Here is an 18,645-nt window from a genome sequence, read left to right on the forward strand (position 1 = left end):
AAAAGAAATGTTTACAATTTTTCAGTGTTGCGCAGGTTAGCGCTTCATTATGTTCTATGATATTCTCATGTATTATAGACTTTACGGCAGTGTGTGTATATGTGTGCTGTCTCGTTCCGGGAAAGGGAAGAGTTTACTCGATATAATTTAAGTTATGAAAATTGAGAGAAGGAAAACATACGCTGGTTGAAGTTCGACAGCTGCTCAACTAGGGGACTGACGACAGGTATGCACTAAAACATGCGTCTTATTGGTCATGCTGGACACAACTAATTTTATTGTTTAAAACAAACCATTCTTTTCTGCGGTATTGGGCATGGCGCATATAGTTAAACTTACTACCTTAGAAATGAGAAGTTAAGGACTGACCAAGTTATAGCGATTCCTACCCTGCTTCTTAGATGATAGTTCTACGATTTGGGTCGGTACTATAAAAACCGATTTAAAAAAAAATCCTAATTTTAAACTTTTGATCAACTTCTTACAGTCTGGAAAACGAAGAAGAAAATGATCTGTTGACTAGATCCCGTCCCAAACCCTGTCGAATAATGATTAGAGGTATGTTATTGCTCCACAGTAGACTGTGACCTTTAACAAAATACAGATAACATTATCTCAGATGGCTAAATATATCACTGGATTTGTTTCAGAAATTGTCATAGTGTGTCATCCTGTCTCTGTGTGCGTACCTGTGAACTACAAGGTGACTCTGAGTGTCCTCGCTGAGGGCACAGGTATCCTGAAATACCAGTGGTTCACTGATGATGACAAGGAGGTATGCTGTTTTTTCATACATTTAAGTTAAATAATAAATTGCCTTTCAAGGTTTTAAACCCAAGCATTGTCAATTTTCTTTTTATTGTTTTATTTAAAATGTCAAAACAATATACAGGTCTATCCATGAAAAACATTCACCTCACATGGCTCAATAACTGTATCAGGAATTATTTATTACTACTAAATGATTCCCATAGACTTGCATTGATCTTTAGCATGTTTCTCTTATATATTCTGTACCTATATTCTGTACCTATTAATAGTGTTTTATTTTGTTTTTGTTTTTTAAGGTACCTGGAGGTACTAAAGCAGACCTAACCATCACAGCTCAAAAAACCCGGCTCTATGTGTGCAGAGTAAATGATCGCTTTTGTAACTGCGTGTTCAGTGAATGGGTGAAAGTGAAGGTGTTGGACATTGATAAATCAGGTATGCGTTGTGCCATTTCCATGTTGATTTATTTTGTAGTATTGACATGCTTTCATTGTTAAATCAGCATTATGCATATTGCTATTTTTTTTTTTCTAAATCCCTGTATCAATGCTTGAACATCAGGTTTGCCAGTAGACTGGCAGGGTGAGCCACACATTGCTGTCAACCCTAAACCTCAGACAGTACGACAAGGCACGAAAGTCACTCTTCGCTGTGTTGCTTTTGGCATGCCCACTCCATATTATCAGTGGTACAGAAATGGGCAGGCACTACGGGACATGACCAGTGACACATTGCAGGTAGGAAAGGAAAAGTGTTTTCTTGCTCATTGCGTACGCATTTTTTTCTCCTTGCTAATAGTGATTGCTTAAACTGTGCTATATTTAATCATTGAACTACCAAAGTTATTATTCATGGCTGAGAAAAGAAAGAACAGAATACAATGTGATTTACTCTGTTACATGCAGATTGATGGTGCAACAGCTGAACATGAAGGATCATACCTGTGCTCAGTATCTAATGTGCTAGAAGAGAAGTGGACTGAATCAGTTGAGGTTGACATTGGTAAGTCATAAACTACTTTTACTGACTCTGTAGAAGTCTGTTTTTCCCCAGCTTTAGTGTTATATTTTCCTTAGCCTTTACTTCCTCCATTTCCAATTAAAGGACTGAGAACTACTCATTTTCTTCACTCCTTTCATTCCACCGATTTAGCACTGAGGCTTTTGAGTTGTTTCCATTATGCTGTGGGTACTTTCCCATTTCTACAGACTAAAAAGGAAGTTGTTAGACTCCAAATAGTTATTGGTCCGAGGCTTAGAAACACACAACAGGAAAATGATGTAAAATGAAACCAGTTCTTGCCGCATTTCTCCTGTTTAAACTTGTTTGTACAGTGCATATCCTGAAAACTGTTATCAGATTGTTAAATTGTATCGCTCTGCTAATACCCTTCAGACAGAATCAGCACTACCACTTATGATCAAATTTTTGATTAATGTTAATTTTTGTGCCTCTGTTTTTTATACTCTCTAGTGAAAACTGATCAGTTACCTCCTGCAGCACCTACAGGTACAGTTTTATAGAATAAATCTCAGTGTCAACCCACACTATTTTCAGTGTGCTGGAGAGCAAAACAATCATATGTGTGTATATATATATATTTGTTATAATTATTTGAATAAAAATTCTACTTTTTTCAAATTTATTTATTTATTTTTTCTTAGCCACTGACAAAGTTGCCCTGCTTATTGGCAACTTGAATTACTCCAACCACCCTGGTTTGATGGCCCCTATTATGGATGTACATGAGCTGGCCAACCTCCTACGGCAGCTCGGCTTTAGAGTGGTTTCCCTGCTGGATCTCACAAGGGAGGAAATGCTAGCAGCTATTGACAAGTTCATTCAGCTCCTTGACAGGGGGGTTTATGGTGGGTATTATTGTCCTATGTGTATTTTTTAAATTAGCTACATTTGTTAATTGATTAATGAATTTACTCTTTGTTCAGGGGGAAATGCTGGCATAGTAATTTTGATATTTGTAGTTTCTGAAATATAACATTGTAACTTCCTTTGTTGTGTAATATGCATAATATCTGTTTGTGTCTGCTTGTCATGGGTCATGAACCTACTGGTGGTTTATTATATTGTGCAGTATACATATGTGCAGCTGAGTGGGCGGATAACGAGTTAGAAAAAAAGGCGTTGGTATTTTAGATATTGACAACTTTGCAAGCTATGTCAAGTGCTCCCTGAATCCCTGAAACACAGTGATAGGTTAGACCTATGTCATATTTCAAGTCAACCACATGTCTGTAATTCTACATGTGATAATCAGTAAAAGTGTTACACAAAGAAGAAAGATGGTATTGCAGGTTATTACAAAATTTAGTGATTAAGAACTACTAAAAAGTAGTCATATTGTACTAAGCCACTGATGATATTCAATAGCAGAGAGTTTTGCAAGAACACACCTGATGTAATATGATGATAAAACTGAAACAATAACAGAACTGTCATGGTGATGCTGCTACTTAAACTGCCCAAGACTAGACTCTTGCTAATAATGAAACAAAGGCAGAAATTGAGAGTGCATATGTGTTTTGAAACATATCATACTGAAAAGAATTTAGGAGTCTTTTTTATAATATGTGCAGTTTGAAATGTGATTGGATTTCTTATGTGTATTTTTATCACTTTTGACAGCCCTTTTCTATTATGCGGGTCATGGGTATGAGCATTCTGGGAGGAATTACTTGGTAGCTGTGGATGCTCCACAGCCATACCAACCTCAAAACTGTGTCTGTGTACAGAGAGTCATGCTCAGCATGCAGCAAAAACGGACTGCCCTGAATGTAATCCTATTGGATACCTGTAGAAAATGGTAGGTGCAATTTTTATTTTCACTCAGGAAGGGTGGTGACATGTAGATTTTCATTATTGTGCAAGTTATAACTGCGTCTTGATGTGCAACTTAGAATCATATATTTTGAGTGCTTCGTACTTTTAAAAACTTTGTTTTACTTTCTAAAGGTACAACCAAGATTGTTTACCTTCAGTCATCATGGCATTAAAACCCAGTGGGAATACTGTTTATGGTTATGGCACGTACGTACATTTTATAAACTGTTTTATGAATTTAAAACTGACACCTAAGCAAAGCCACTGATTTGTCCCGTGCAAGTGTATTTATTATTATTATTTTTTAGAATTCTAAGACATAAGAATATTTTTAACAGGTCAAAATGCTGTAGAATTGAAAATGCTATGTATTAAAGACATCTTTATATGTCTTTGTATAATATTCCCTTTATTAACTATTGCAGAGGTGAAGATGCTGAGGCTTTTGAGGTCCAGGATGGAGGGAAAAGTACTGGAATCTTCACAAAGTACTTAAACAAGCATATCCTACAGCCTGAGAAGGTCACACATGTATTAGAGAAGGTGTCTGAGGGTTAGTATTTCAAAAATATGAGCAAGGGTTTTGTGTTTTGTTTTGTTTTTTTTTTTAAATCTAAATGGCTGAACAGATTTCTAATATTACATAAATAATTATTGTAAGAATAAAGTCATATTCTACTTCGAATTACAGTACAAAACACTTTTAGCTTATATTTTTATTTTTGATATCATATTCTACCGTCCAGTAGGCAGACAATACTTGCGGATCCAGAGTAAAAACAAATCTGAAGGGAACAAGGTGTTCTTTGGTAGGCTGTTTTATTATCACTACCAATTCATTTTTGTGTTCTTAGCTAAGAAATTGAAAAGTACTGTCTGCCTGTGAGTGAGGATGGGTAGGGAGTTACTGAGTTTTCCCATCTTAACAGTGCATTTGTTTGATGGATCTCTGGTGGAATAATTTTTCAAACTACCATTAGTATGTGACCTCATTCTTTGGAAATTCACACTGTTGGCTAAAGAACAGCAAGCAACCCGAGAGCTGCAGAGTGCAAGACAGCTGCTCTGCCATTTGGGCATTCCCTGCCACTACTCTCAAGGGTTCACTCACAAATCGGTGCTAGCAGATCAGGACGCCCTCATGCCAGCACTGTGCGTCTCTGTTTGGGTGTATCTAGACATTTTAGGTGTCCAAATAAATATTTGGTTTTGAACATTTGAAAACAAGATTTAATCCCTTTTATTTTTAGCTCTTTACCTTTTATTTGAAATCCTAGAGCCACTGTATGGGCAGTAACTAAGACTGTTTTTTTTACTTGCTTATCTTGTCTGGGACGTATTTAGAGATGGAAAAAGAGATGTTGATGACGAGCTGGTTGCTTTTCCACTATGGGAACAGAGTGAAGACAGCTCACCCAATATCTTTCTGACACAAAATCTTCTAAAAAGACAAGCATAAATCAAAAGTAAATTCTCTGAACATGGTCACTACTGGTCAGCCATTTCACCATGTTAATGTGTTTAATGAGTCTTTGCATGCTATAACTTTTAAAGAGGGGTTTTCCTGAACTAATTTAGCCGAGTCAGTTAAGATGATTATGAACTTTTTCACCTCTTCAAATTTCCCTTAGTTCCTCAAAACCAGCCATGTTAATCTAATGAACTTTTTCTAAAACTAACTTATTGCTTACTCACTTAAATACCATGAATAGGGCAATCCCATGATCAGTACTGCACATAATGCAGTAGTTGATTTAAAACTTTAGCGGTAAATGAAATGGTGAGTTCTTAAAATCAGTAGTCTGAGTAAAATATGGACAGAAACCCTGTGAATTTGTATGTCAAATTGCTGTAGAGTTTTGGTTTCTGCTTTTAAAGGCATCACATTTACCTGCATTTCCTTCCTGTCCCTAAACTAGATTTAGGTGGAGACCCTCTAGTGACAGGCAAGCAGGCAGTGGAGATTAAACATACCCTGAAGGAACCTCGATCCCTTGCAGATCCAGTTCAGACCACTGGGCACACAAGGGAACTACAAATGCGAGATGCCTGTTGGAGACATGCAAATGGTGAGTATGGAAAACTTTACCCCTCATCTGCATATTTTTTTTCCTATACTTTCCAGGTCAAATTCATTGTAGACAGGATATGAACATATGTATCCACATTCCAAATATAGCTCATTTTCCATTAAGGAAACCAGTGTTCCACTTACACTCTTGTCCCCTTGTGTAAGCAAGAGACGAATTGTTCACTTCCTCACACCTCCTACACTGCAGTGTTTTGACAAAACATGTATAGGCTTTGTGGTTTAATGTGATATTTTCAGTGCCATTCAAAAACGCTACTGATTGTCTCAGATAAAACAGGGAACTGACTTTCATTTATGTATTAAATGCCTCATAAACTCCTCAAATTTCCTTTCCCTTTAACAATGAAAACTTGATACTGTGAGATAATCTGAGAATCTCCTCTGTCCTCTTCAATAAAGATCAATGTCTGTGACTTAAATTAAAAGAGCAACTGAAACGTCATTAATGGGGTGAATGAGAAGCTCAACAAAATCAGTTGCTGGCTCCCAGTAATGTAATACCATAATAAAACAAATGTACAGTTGAAGAAAAACTATTCTCAAGTTTGTTTGTTTTTTTTGTAACTCTCTCTCCTTTCAGAACTACCACAGAAGAAGCGGGTGATGTTTCTTTGTGGAGTAGAAGTGGAAATCAGCTTCTCAGCTTTGTTCTCTAATGTCTTGATGGTTTTTGCCACTGTAAAGACAACAGGGCCCCAAACCCAGGACTGCACCATCACTCTGAGTAGTATACCTGTAAATATTTATTTTTACTCAAAACTATCACACATCCTGGCACGTTTTAACTGTCATTCTCTCAGGAACCACAAGGGAGCTACACAGTGGCATTCACATACAAAGACACACAAAGCACACAGTAGGCAGAAAATAAATGTATACAGAACTGCCTTGAACCCTCAAGAAGTAGTAAGCTTAATATTGGATTTAAAAATTACTAGCTCTGTCTACATCATAAATTCCATGTTGCTCATGGTAGCATGCTGTCACCTTCCATTAGGCAGCAGGAATTTCTCAGTGATGACGCCCCCCTTATGTTTCACATATCACCGGAAGTTCTGCCCAAATATAGACTTCCAGCCTGCACCAACGACAAAGACAAAGCAGGAAATAGTGCTAGTACTTGGCTGTACTTCTTTTAGCGCTATGCCTAGACTAGAGAACCCTGGACTATACTGACATCTAGTGGGTGTTGAACCACATCTGACATCTGTTAAATCACTTTTTTTTTTTTTTTAAGCAGTGATTCAGTGCCAAAACAATGTGAATTTGGAAAATATTTATTTTCATAAATATAGTTAACACACACTAGTGATACTAAAAGAATTTATGCTCTGTGAATCCTTAGCCGATGGAAGACATATTTTCCGGCCCTGGCAGGTCAGAGGAGATGGACTCTCTTCTGTTCAAGAAATCGAATAACCCAGACTGTACTCTAAGGCTGTGTGCTCTTCAGAAGCTTGAGGTATCCAGTCAGTGATATACTGTATGTCTTAATTCTTTTCCTGTGAGGTGTTACTTAAAAACAGAGTACCTCTTTATGAGAAACTCTGTGCAATCAGTGAAAATAAGCAAAATTATTTTTTTTGTCATTTGTCTTTACTAGGAATCACTGGTCATCAAGGTGGATCTACACTATACTCACACAGTCAGTAAGCTGCGCCAAATAGAAAGCCAACGGATTGACATAGGAAAGCCTTTGGTGGCATCCTGTAAACTGTACAGGAGGAGGAATCATGCAGGAACAGACAAAAACTATGTGGGTACTTCTGCTCAAAGTATGGGCAACATTTCAAGCAGCAAACCACTGCTGCATCAGACTCCAGCTGGTCCACGTCGCCCTTTCACCAGAAAGGCAGAATGTGCTGCTAAAGCTGCGGTTAGAAGCAATGAACCTGAAGAAAATGATGAGAATGAACTGCAAGATTTCACGCTTTGACATTAGTCCTTTCTGGTCCTGGTGCTGTAAATACTAGCCTGAGAATATGTTGTTTTTTACTGGTGTGATTAGGTAATTGGTCTGTGGTTGCTGATGATGAAATGAGTGAATGACTGACATTTATGTTTAGTTTGTCTTAACCTTTAATTCTTAGCTTAACACTGAAGAAATATTAACACTTAATTTTGCTAACCACTGATTTTATCAGAAATTGCATAATACTTATAAAAGATCAGGTAGGTGGTACGCTGGCTGACATAATTTATCACATGAAGACCGTTACTGTTAATTTATCTAATAAATATTTGTAATTTGTCATTTCTTTATTAAATGTTTTATTATGAAATCAACAGTTGAAATGGTATTACTCAAATTATAAATAAGATGTTGAATTCAAATTCACCTACCTAATGGAAAGAGTAAGTGAATAAATATGTGTTTTATCCTGTTGCCACCAGGTGTTGTACTATTCAAACTAAACTTAGGCTACTCATGTCACCTCCTACTGTATGTATGAATGGCTGGACATAAATGATCAGAAATGTTTAGTTGTGTCAAGCTCTGCTGGAGTAAGTAAACCAAAGGTGAATACAGTATAATGACTCTAATTTAGTCTTAAGGCTCTTAATAAGAGTAAAACAATTAGTATATGGTTGAAAGCAAATGTACATTAAAGTCAAATTACATATATTGTTGATTTTTTTTTTTTTAAGTGAAAAAGAAGTAAATACAATGCCTGCACCAAAACAGACATTAAATGTGACCCTTTCTTTGTATGTTATCACACTTTTACTTTTTCATGAACTTAAAAAAAAAAAGAGACAAAATTAAACACTAATTTCTGGAATTTAATTAAATTATGGAACTGAGATGTTTGGGCCCCCTAAAAAAAAAATCAGTACATTTCTCTTCTTTAGCTGCTTAGCATGGGGGTGGAAAACATTCTGCTTTGGGAATGTGTGTGGCACAGGAGACTTTGCACAGATAGGAGAAAGAATGGGTTTAGGCCCACTGAATTCACATCAAAGTCGAGAAACTGACACTAAGAAGAGGCTGCCAAAGATGACCGTGATCCAAAACATAGCTCAAAATCCTCCCGGCAGGCTGGAGCTGTAGGAGTGGCAGCCTTAGTCTCCTTTAGTTAAATACTGTATCACTGAAAACATGTGGGTGGTTGGAGCTTTAACATACTGTTCGTGAAACTTCACAGTCCTGTTAGGAAGAGTAGCTAAAGATGAAGAAAAAAAAAGCTGTAGCTAATATCTGCCAAAAGGGGTTTTACCGAATAAGTTAACTTAATTACTTAAGCTAGGTGATGGAGTGGTCATTTTGGAAGTGCTACAATTATTGTTGTTTGATTTTCTAAACAAAAAGGAAAAACAAATATAAAGTAACACTAGAGTAAGCGTTCAAGAAAGGTTCTATGCAGATACTTATTTATTTTCACTTAAAAATAAACGTAGCGTTATATTCATTTAACGAGCGTTAAGATGTACCGCTAGTGTTTCGGGCCTAATTAGCGTTAGCGTTAACTTTAGCTAATGGTAGCGTGACGGTATAACGTTAGCTTCTTCAAATTTACTAACTTTATCGAGAAACGTTAAACTGTAGCCGCACAAAGCAAGACAATCATAATGCTGACGTTGTACTTGCATAACATGAAAAACTTCTTTCTTATACAGAAAATCTCACGGCTGCATACCAGTCCCAGCTAGCTCGCCGTGATCGTATAGTGGTTAGTACTCTGCGTTGTGGCCGCAGCAACCCCGGTTCGAATCCGGGTCACGGCAGAAATCCAGCGAATATAAGGGATGTTCCTTTTGATTCGTCTGTACCGAACCTACTATTACATAATAATACATCTAAGATTGGTTAAGCCTACACGACTGCTAATATTTTATATTCAGCTTATATTAAAACAGCAATACTTCTGTCTTTTCACATAATGGACAGACTTGGTGAAACATTTACTGGAAATGAGTTATAATAAAGTGTTTTTCTGGGGACAGGTCAACAACCTTCACGAACGCTTAATATTAAGGATCAGGCCAGATGCATTTTTGACGCTTTTAATTAAATCATAGGTACTGTTTAAAATGTACTATCGATGAGTGCCCTGCAGGTGGCAGTCGAATACGTTCAATCTCCACCTAGTATAACAAGAGTTGTGATAATGTCTCCTTTACAGGATGGCTTACCTTAAGTTTGATAAAACTGTTTACATTTTACCAGGGGGCCAGGGCCCAATGGGTTTAGGTTAGTCTGTTGTGGTTTGCTGTGGTCAAAGAATTTCTATGAAATGCTACAGATATTTGCCTTTCAGGTATTGCTTCTGGAGCCCCTCATAGTATTATCCGAGGGGATATTTGATGTGTTGTAATCACACCTATCATGATTCATTAATAACTCTCAGCTCTAAGACGGCTAACATGGGCTTTTCTGGATTGAAAGGCGCTGCAGTCATCATCCAGTACTTTTGCAAAACCGTATTGTAAATCAGAGGAGGTTATTTTTTTAAAAAAAAGAGACAACTTTTAAATATTTTTCGGGAATCTAGGTAGGCTTAACTTTAGTGCCCGGACAGATATGGCATAAGAAAAACTATATTGGCTGTTAGAGCGCAGAGAAAATGCCCCACACTCCCGTTGGTTCACTTTGACGTCAGTTTTCATTGTGACCCGCCCGTTTGCTCAAGATAATCTCCCCCTGCTCCACCACAGACACACAACAGGGCTGAGCTGCTTCTGGGTCTGGATGCGGGCATCCTTGGATTCTGCTCATAGCACGGCCCCACTGCACGAAAACTTAACCGGGACAACGATGGTGCACGCCTCGGCGGCTGAATCCGTGGCTGCTGGTCGTTTAGGGGACCGGGGAATTTGGTCAATGTGACGTTCACTTGCACGCTGGTGTTGAGTTTTATTGTTCTGGTCCTAGACGCAGAGCAGCGATTCTCCGAGAAGATGTTGAGTCGATTTATGAGCGGCAGCATCAGAAATCTTGAGAGGGAATACAGCTGCACCGTCAGGCTGCTGGATGATACGGAATATACGTGCACCATTCAGGTTAGTCACCTGTCGACCACGGTTTATTCGCTCCCCAGAGCGCAGAGCAGCGTTGCAATTGTTTCTGACCTGGCAGACAGAAAAGCAAGTGTTTGGGCAGAGGGACAGCAAGTGATGCCTGTATGTCCCGCTGCTCGTGTGCACCAAGGGGAAGTGTGGACCGTGAAATGAAACGCGTGGAGTTATTATTATTTTTTTTTATCATTTCAAATAACATAAGATTGAATCAGGGGAATGTTTTTTTTTTTCTAACATGACCCACTATAGCCAGAACCCAGGCTTTGAGACGTGAGAGAGCTCTTCCCTCAGGCTCAGATTCACAGGATGCCAAAACATAACACCCTGAAATGTACAATTGATAGGGTGTTTTTGTAGGATTATTTTTCTTAGGCGTCAGTTTGCCTCATAGCTTGAAGCAGTGTTACTAGCTGGATTATTGCCTGTTGGTATTATTGTCATCATTTTGTTGATCCTTGTGTAATTTGCCCTAAACCTTTGACATCAATAATGCAGGCAGGGTGTCCCATTGCTGCTCTGAAGAACATGCCTACTGAGTTACACATTGTGACCGTGGTGGATCTAGATTGTTAGAAGCATAACTAAAATCCACCTAGTCTATGAGATATTTGTGCAGGATTTGATGCTATCAGTTAGCATTCCTTTATCCATGTGTGGTATTTTCCTTTCATCGAAATGGAAATGTACTTCAGTAGAGAACTGTTGATATTGTCAGCTGATACACTTTGATTTAGAAAGGTAAAAGCAAGACTAGGCCCTGATATTACACGTCTTTTTCTGCTTTTTGTCTCCGTACGACAAGCCCTGCTTTGATGATCTTGCTGCTTATGTTCATGCTGATTTCAAAAAATGTAGGTGCACGAACCTGTCACATCAATTACGCGATAAAATGTACGATTGTAAGAAAGCGATGTAAGGAAAGCTTGACAGAAGTCTCTGCCTAGTCAGCAGCATGTACAAACACTAAAGCTGCACCATGACATACCAAGGACACGTTTAACCTGCTATGTGGAGGAAATAAACATTAATAGGACATTCATGTTTTTTGTCACTTCTTACTGCAGCAGCTCCTCTTTGGTGCCAGGAGCAGGCGTGAAATAGATACTGTAGGATAGTGACTGTGTGCCCAGGTTGTAAACAGACCTGCATCTCTGCTTGGAGAGCTGTGCCAGAGATGGAGCTGGGCCAGATGGACTGTGAAGCCAGCAGGTGTGCTGTTTGCAGCAGAGTCGTGTGGTCTGGGGTGGCTGACGTCACCAGGCTTGAAGGAGGGGAGTGGAGTGAAAGAGGAGAATGATCCGGCTCGGCTTTGACTGGCTGGCATCCCGAATATCTTTCTGTCTAACCTGGTCCTGGGTGGGAGGAGGCTATTCCACCCATCATCCTCATCAGCTCAAACTTAGCCCCTCCTTTCTTCCAGGCTTCTGGCCTGCCAAAAACCAAAATCACCCAGGATACCAAGACACCTAGACTGGGGAATGCAAACTAAGAGGCATAACTAGGTCATATATGCTCTGTCAGTTTCTCTCTCCCTGTCTGTGTCTGTCTCTCTCTCACACTTTTTTCATCTTCCTATCCTAAGATTGTACTCCCATTCGACCTGTTTCCATTACTCTCCGATCCTTTCCCTAAACTGTGACCCTATGCCTAAATTCAGATTTGCCCCTGGCTTGGGTTAGCCTCCTGCTATTCTCTGAGTCATGGATCAACTTCTCATCTCCATGGTGTTAGTGTAAATAATCCAGCCTTCAGTAAAAATAGAGGCACAAAGTACACATGCAGCAAACCAGAGAATTAACGGCTTTCAAAAGAAGGGCAGAGAATGTGTCCTTTCTAAAACAGTGTGACCTGTAATGCATTAACTTAGGTTCTGTTTTGATGAGTTATGGCTCTTTTCGCAATGTTTCAGGGAGAGAAAAAGTAGACCCTCATCATGACAAAGTACTGTAGATCTACTTCTCATGTAGTCGCAGGTTGGTGGAAGTGGCTGAAACCATGTTTTCCCCCCAGGCCTCTTCTACTCTCTGATCCAGTGTTGCAGTAGAAATTGTTTAACATGAGATTGCCATTTCCCAGCTTGTGCATACAAAGAATCCTTCAGTATTCCCAATGTTGCCCACTTAGTTTTAAATATTTCTTCCATATCTCCACTATCTCTTTGTCTTTTGTCACAGTAAAACAGTGTATTGTGAATTGTATAGTCCGGATTTTTGTTTTTGCTGATTATACGTTCTTCAAATGCTTATCATAAACTGCAATGATGTAATGTATGTATTGTATATAATTTCACCTTCCCCAGTGTAAATCTGCCATGCATTCTGAAAACCAGCAATGTTTCATCATTGTGCTTCTAATTAATTACAGATTTATTGAATGGCTGTCAGCGTAGAGATCTGGCTGTTCCAGATACCAAGTTAATTATAGTTTACACTCTGTGGAAGCGGTGATTTCCATTGGTCTTCTAATAACAGCTTTGTCTGCAGAAACCACAACCATTAGTGTGTGGCTAATTTAGTTTTTTTTTTTTTTTTTTTACAATTACATGATGAAGGCACTTGTAAAATGACAAGGTCATACAAAACTTAAACTAAACTTTGGTGTCTTTACCTCTTGAAGATATCATTACACTAGTCTGACAAACAGGATATTATGTAAATCCATCTATCCATGCATTATCTATACCCATTTATTCCTAGCTAGGGTATAGTAATTCTCTTTGGGTGAAAGGCAGGGGTACACCCTGGACAGGTCACTAGTCCATCGCAGTATTATGTGGATATGAGAGAATCAAAATAAACAAATTTAGATTGTTTAAATCAACCCAAAACAATAAAAACTCAGTGTGTTCTAAAGTCTTTCTGCCTTTTCACCAATGCAGTGACCAAAGTCAATGCTGTATAGGTTCTCCTGAGGTTTGCCAGTGTCTTGGTGAGGAGACTGCCAGGGACTGGTAACTTCTCTGTGTGTGTGCTTTACTTTGAAGGATTGTGCCAGGATTTCAGCTGTTGCTACAGTGACTCCACAGTTACTCTAACAAAATGTTAGATCACTCACTGGTCAGGATTCCCTTTCCAAAAGCCCTGACAAAGACTTGGCTGTTCACTCTCACAGGAAGGTAATTTATTCCTTGAATATCACTGGAGGGCATCTTGGGACTATCCCACTGTTCCCCACATTCAGTCTTGTAACTCTTGTCATGCTATTATCATCACAGATATTCTGCACTTTCTGTGACATTGGAGATGTCTGGCTTTGTTTGTTGTAAAGTTCACATGAATACCTAGATGTCCTGGAAAAATTGGTATTGTAGTGCAGATAAAATATTTAAATTTTGGTCTTTTTCAAAGACAAAATTTTGATATCATTAGGAAAAGCAGAGGTATGAATAACCAGCTTACTTGATGGATGAATCCCATTTAGCTGTTTAAGTTTCAGGGTCCACATATTAACTCACTGTCATGGTTTAAACAAAGAGCTGAAAAGAGCATGATGTTATTTCTGACCTCTGTGCTTTTCCTGCATTTTATTTTCAGTTTTATTTGCGTTTTCTTTTCAGTGACTGAAGTTTTTGTTGTCACAAAATAATCTTAACTTCATCTCAGGACAGAGCTATGTCTATAGAAAGGTATTTTATTATTAATCGTTATTACAGTTGAAGTTTCATTGTCTCTGCAGGTCAGCATTATGTCTGCTAACAGAATGTCAACCTGGGGGTTAAAGAGTGCATACAGTACTTCTCTGTGTGTCTGTGCTCAGGTGTGTGTGCTTAGAGCTCCCAGCAGCTGGCACACTGTTGCTATGCTTCATATGAATGATTAAAATGTGTGCTAGGTCTGAATGTTTGATGAGGCGTAAGCTCAAGAGAGCGTCAGTTGTGTTTACCAGCATCATTGCGCACCAGCGTCACGATTGGCTGAACCTGTGGTGCATGGCTGGTTGCGATTAAAGATTACATCACTGTAGCGTATACCTACAAGGCAGAGCAGGGCAGGACAGCTCTGGCTCGCAGCCCTCTCTAGTCACTTTCATGGGGATTTGATACGTGGGAGCAGCCACTTGCCAGTTACATTATCAGTCACGTCTTATTGACAGTGAAAGAGTTGATGCAAAGTGTCAAGGTTGCCATGGGCCGTTGCTCTGCTGCTGCCTCTGGATGTGGTCTTTACCCTTGTGTTTTCACTGCTGCCTCACACACAGCTCTGATACTCCAGCAGGGTATTACATGGAAATTAAACTCTGCCTAACCTGCGCTGACTTACTTGGATTCATAAAGGAGCTTAGCTGAGGACAACATGCCAAATGAGTTTTTGCTATGTACTTCACATTTGGCTATTTTTCTCTCATCAGCTCTTATCATTTATTGCACTTCGTTGTATCAGGGTGATTGGGCCACCAAACTTAGGTCCATGGCTTGTTTGGGTTTGTCTCACCATATGGCCTTCTCATATTCCCCAGTGTGTCTTTGTGTGTGTGTGTGTGTGTGTGTGGGCTGGATGGAGAGCATGTAGCCAGTCTTTCAGTATGTCGGTAGCAATCTGCTGAGCTCTCCATTGTCCTGTCTGGGATGTTTTGTGTGACAAAGAGAAACAGAGAGGGGCCTGATGTTATACTCCACCTAACATCATTCAAATCAATATTAAACTTCCTACCAGAGCAATATATTCCTGTGGTGAGTGGTCTTCTAAGATCAAAACAGTATTGATAATCCTGCTCCACTAACCAGGATTGACATTAATAGGATATAGTTTATAGCCACAGTAATGCAAACAGATTGCATAGCTCGTTGGTGATATTTCTATACTCTGTGGGCCTCATAAATGAGTTAACACGATGCAGTACATCGTAGCCTCAGATAGCTTAACTAATTTAAAAAATGGGAAAACGGTGTTGAGTTAAACTTTGATCAATTATAGATAATGAAGGTCGTTTGTAACCTGTAACCATCACGCACAGAGTGATGCACAACCTCAAGCTAGAGTTAATCAGATAAGAGCTCCCTTCACATACTGACTTCAAAAAGTTTGAGTGCAATTTGATATCAAACAGTGGTATATAATTGCAATGGTATATCCGGCCGAGGGTTTACTGCAGGATAACAGAGTAAATGTTAATATTGCATATTGTGTTGTGTTTTTGTTATGAGTCACATTTTGCTTGGAGAAAGTTTTGTTTATTGCAAATTGAACTACAACTTTTTGCCTTATTAATTCTATGGTGTTTAAATAAATACAAACTTAGGAAAAGGAAATACTATTTCTCATGCTGTCTTTGTAACTTCATCTTTTTCAGGAATTTAGCCTAGCACAGAATATTGTTTAGGAGGATTTTTCTGTCAAAAAGTTGTGAGCTTTGGGATTTGAAATTTAAATTAGAGCTGTTTTTTTTTTTATAATGATGTATTGCTCAGTTTTGCAGCTGTACCACTTTCCTGTATGCCTTCAAAATGTTTTAAAAGCGAAATGTCCATAGTCAAACTTTACTTTTTGTTCTCTCCTCTTCAGTTCCCTCTCATTGCTCTGGTCCTGTTTGTCTTTGAGACTCTCTTCTGTAGAAGAGAATCCAGGCTTTGTCTTGCTCTGTACTTTAAGGCCCTGTGCCTCTGCAGACTAATGAGGAAACACAGGCATATGGTCAGTGAAAAACAGCAGAACAGCACAGTTTGTTGTACTTAGGCTGTACAGTGGTAGACTGAAATCTACAGTATATTTGTATGAATTTGGATTTTTATTTTCTATATCAGCTCTGTGGCTATTCTTTAAGATGTTCAGAAAGTTAAAACAGGGCATGTGTTAGTTTGGCCTCTGTCAATCCAACTTTGTTGTGAACTTGTGAATAAACCTTTGTTGGGCCCTCCAACACAAAAGTTGCTTTATGATGGAGATTAATAATAATGTGGGTGTCATCAGCACTCAGGCCAGGTGTTGTGCTGAAATCAGATGTGGTCTGACAGGCGTGACACTCTAGCCGGCAGAAAAGTGAAAGAGAGCCCGACTGAGGGAGAGAGAATAATTGAATCTCTCTCTTCAGTCTTCAATGCGTCTCTTAATTGTAATGTCTTGGAAGGGAGCATTTTTCAAGAGAAAGCGTAAGGGATTTTATTTATGAGGCATATTTCTCCCTTTTGTCCCACTGCTATTTCTCTTTCATTCCACACTCATCTGCTCCGCCAGTCACCTCTCTTTCTCTCTGTATCATCAGGCTTGTGGTTCAGCTGTATACAGCCTCACCGCAGGGTTTTTTGAGCTAATGATTCCTCCTTCCTCCCCTCCTTCTTCCAGCTCTCTTTTCCTCTGTCCAGGCTTCAGTGTCTTCTGTTTTATTTGTCTCCTCAGCAAATTTACCTACTCATTGTGCTCTGTGGAGTCTTGCTTGTGTGATGTTTTCAGTGTGGTCACTGCTGTTAAAGAAACTGTGTATCGGGATATCCTAATGTCTTTAGGGGAATTATTATCATGCTGTCTTCTAGCCATGCTTTCTACTATGCTGTTAAACAAGAAAGCACTTTTACATGAAATAGAAAGACATTAATGGATTTGTAGTAATTTCTCTAACTGGGAATTTTCCACATATGCACCATATTCTTGCTCTGGTTCTTGACTGAACTTGACTGTAGCTGGATTTGTGGTTCACTTTTAATTTAATTTCATTAGACAACTTGATTTATGGTTCCTGTCCCTCTGGGATTTAACTAAAGACTGATGTATTACTTACTTTATTGATTTGACTGGAATGATAACTTTGTAGTGGCTAGATATTGTCATATAATATATTTAGTAAAAGGTTAATGGATCTTTTAACTTAAATCTGTCAGCTTTTTAAGGCTTTGTGTTGAAGGGAGAAATTTACTGTTTGTTAGCAGTATATTTTCTCCTTATTTAAACTCTTCAGTATACACGTTGTACATTGTTGTGTAAAATAAAAACCTCACCAGACAATAAGTGATGGTTAAAGAAATCATAAGCACAAAAAATGCAGAAAGGGTTGACAAGTTCACCAAATTGTATAGAAGTTCTATGTTGAATGTTTAAAGTAAATGTTTGGGCCAGATGCACAAATTTTACTGTAAAGAAATTACTGGTGTCTTGAAATTTGGCTAAATATAACACCATTTGTATTTTTGTTGCTGGGGTAGAAACTCATCTTGAGTGCCACCTACTGTGACTGGAAAGTCTGAATGTTATAAGGACACTGAACTGCAGCACTATCCTTCTGTCTGTTCCTCTTTAATAGGCTATTTTCTGGTTGGTATTCATAAGGGTATAGGAGAAAGGGTATAAATGCCTATGAAACAGATGCAGCTGCACAATGTGCTTTACAGGTTGGTGCTTAGTGTTTGCCAGGAGAAAGGCAGTTGATTTTGAGCAAGCCACCTGTACACTCACAAAATTAGAACTCACAGAATTATGAGATCCTGTCACAGTCGTTCAGATGTGGCTTGGAGCCTGTGAAGAGGGATACTTGAGCCGCATTGAGAGTACAATCTCTGTTCATTTCTTCCTATCTTTTATCTCCCTGTTCAAAAAGAGTGACAATATACACTTGTTCTTAGGTGTACCGTTGCACACAGCTGATCAAATCTGCTTATGAAAGAGAGTTTGAAGACAGACATGTTTAATGGTGCAACAAAACGTCAACAGACTGGTTGTGTTTGGTATTTAGAGGAGAAAAATCACCTTTTTAATGTTTAATTCATCTAAGTCTAATTTGCCACCCACTCTGGATAATTTTCCTCCAGAGAAAGAGTTGTGTTTTCCAGTGGGTAGCTAAATGACAGGCTGAGTAGCTTCATGAGAGTAATGCTTTGTGTTTGTTAGGACTTTATGATTGCACTGTTTGTTATCTTTGTGCATATGCATTTGCATGCGGCCTCATCCATCAGTCTATGTTTCATTCCATCTTAGAATCAAATAAAGGCTAGGATGGCT

General features: G+C 38.7%; 2 protein-coding genes and 1 non-coding gene across 4 annotated transcripts in view; all 3 read left to right on the top strand.

Annotated features, from left to right (window-relative positions):
* Window positions 1-90: 90 nt before the first annotated feature.
* malt3 (MALT paracaspase 3) lies at window positions 91-8,325 on the top strand. Its single transcript, XM_026312330.1, has 15 exons — window positions 91-226; window positions 488-558; window positions 651-775; window positions 1,068-1,206; window positions 1,333-1,508; window positions 1,677-1,773; window positions 2,245-2,280; window positions 2,436-2,639; window positions 3,415-3,592; window positions 3,742-3,816; window positions 4,035-4,162; window positions 5,529-5,678; window positions 6,282-6,436; window positions 7,047-7,163; window positions 7,305-8,325. The coding sequence occupies exons 2-15, from the start codon at window positions 549-551 to the stop codon at window positions 7,635-7,637; spliced, it is 1,923 nt and encodes a 640-aa protein (XP_026168115.1). The 5' UTR covers window positions 91-226; window positions 488-548; the 3' UTR covers window positions 7,638-8,325.
* Window positions 8,326-9,355: 1,030 nt separating this feature from the next.
* trnah-gug (transfer RNA histidin (anticodon GUG)) lies at window positions 9,356-9,427 on the top strand. The gene has a single exon. It is a non-coding gene; the product is annotated as a tRNA-His (tRNA).
* A 1,173-nt stretch (window positions 9,428-10,600) lies between these two features.
* frmd5a (FERM domain containing 5a) overlaps window positions 10,601-18,645 on the top strand; it is a 47,894-nt gene continuing 39,849 nt past the window's right edge. For both annotated transcript variants that reach the window (XM_026312198.1, XM_026312199.1), the window contains exon 1: window positions 10,601-10,702. In XM_026312198.1, coding sequence (XP_026167983.1) covers window positions 10,601-10,702 — 102 coding nt within the window. The remainder of the gene's footprint in view (window positions 10,703-18,645) is intronic.

Source organism: Mastacembelus armatus, chromosome 6 (assembly GCF_900324485.2).
Source record: "Mastacembelus armatus chromosome 6, fMasArm1.2, whole genome shotgun sequence".
NCBI classification, from domain to species: Eukaryota; Metazoa; Chordata; class Actinopteri; order Synbranchiformes; family Mastacembelidae; genus Mastacembelus; species Mastacembelus armatus.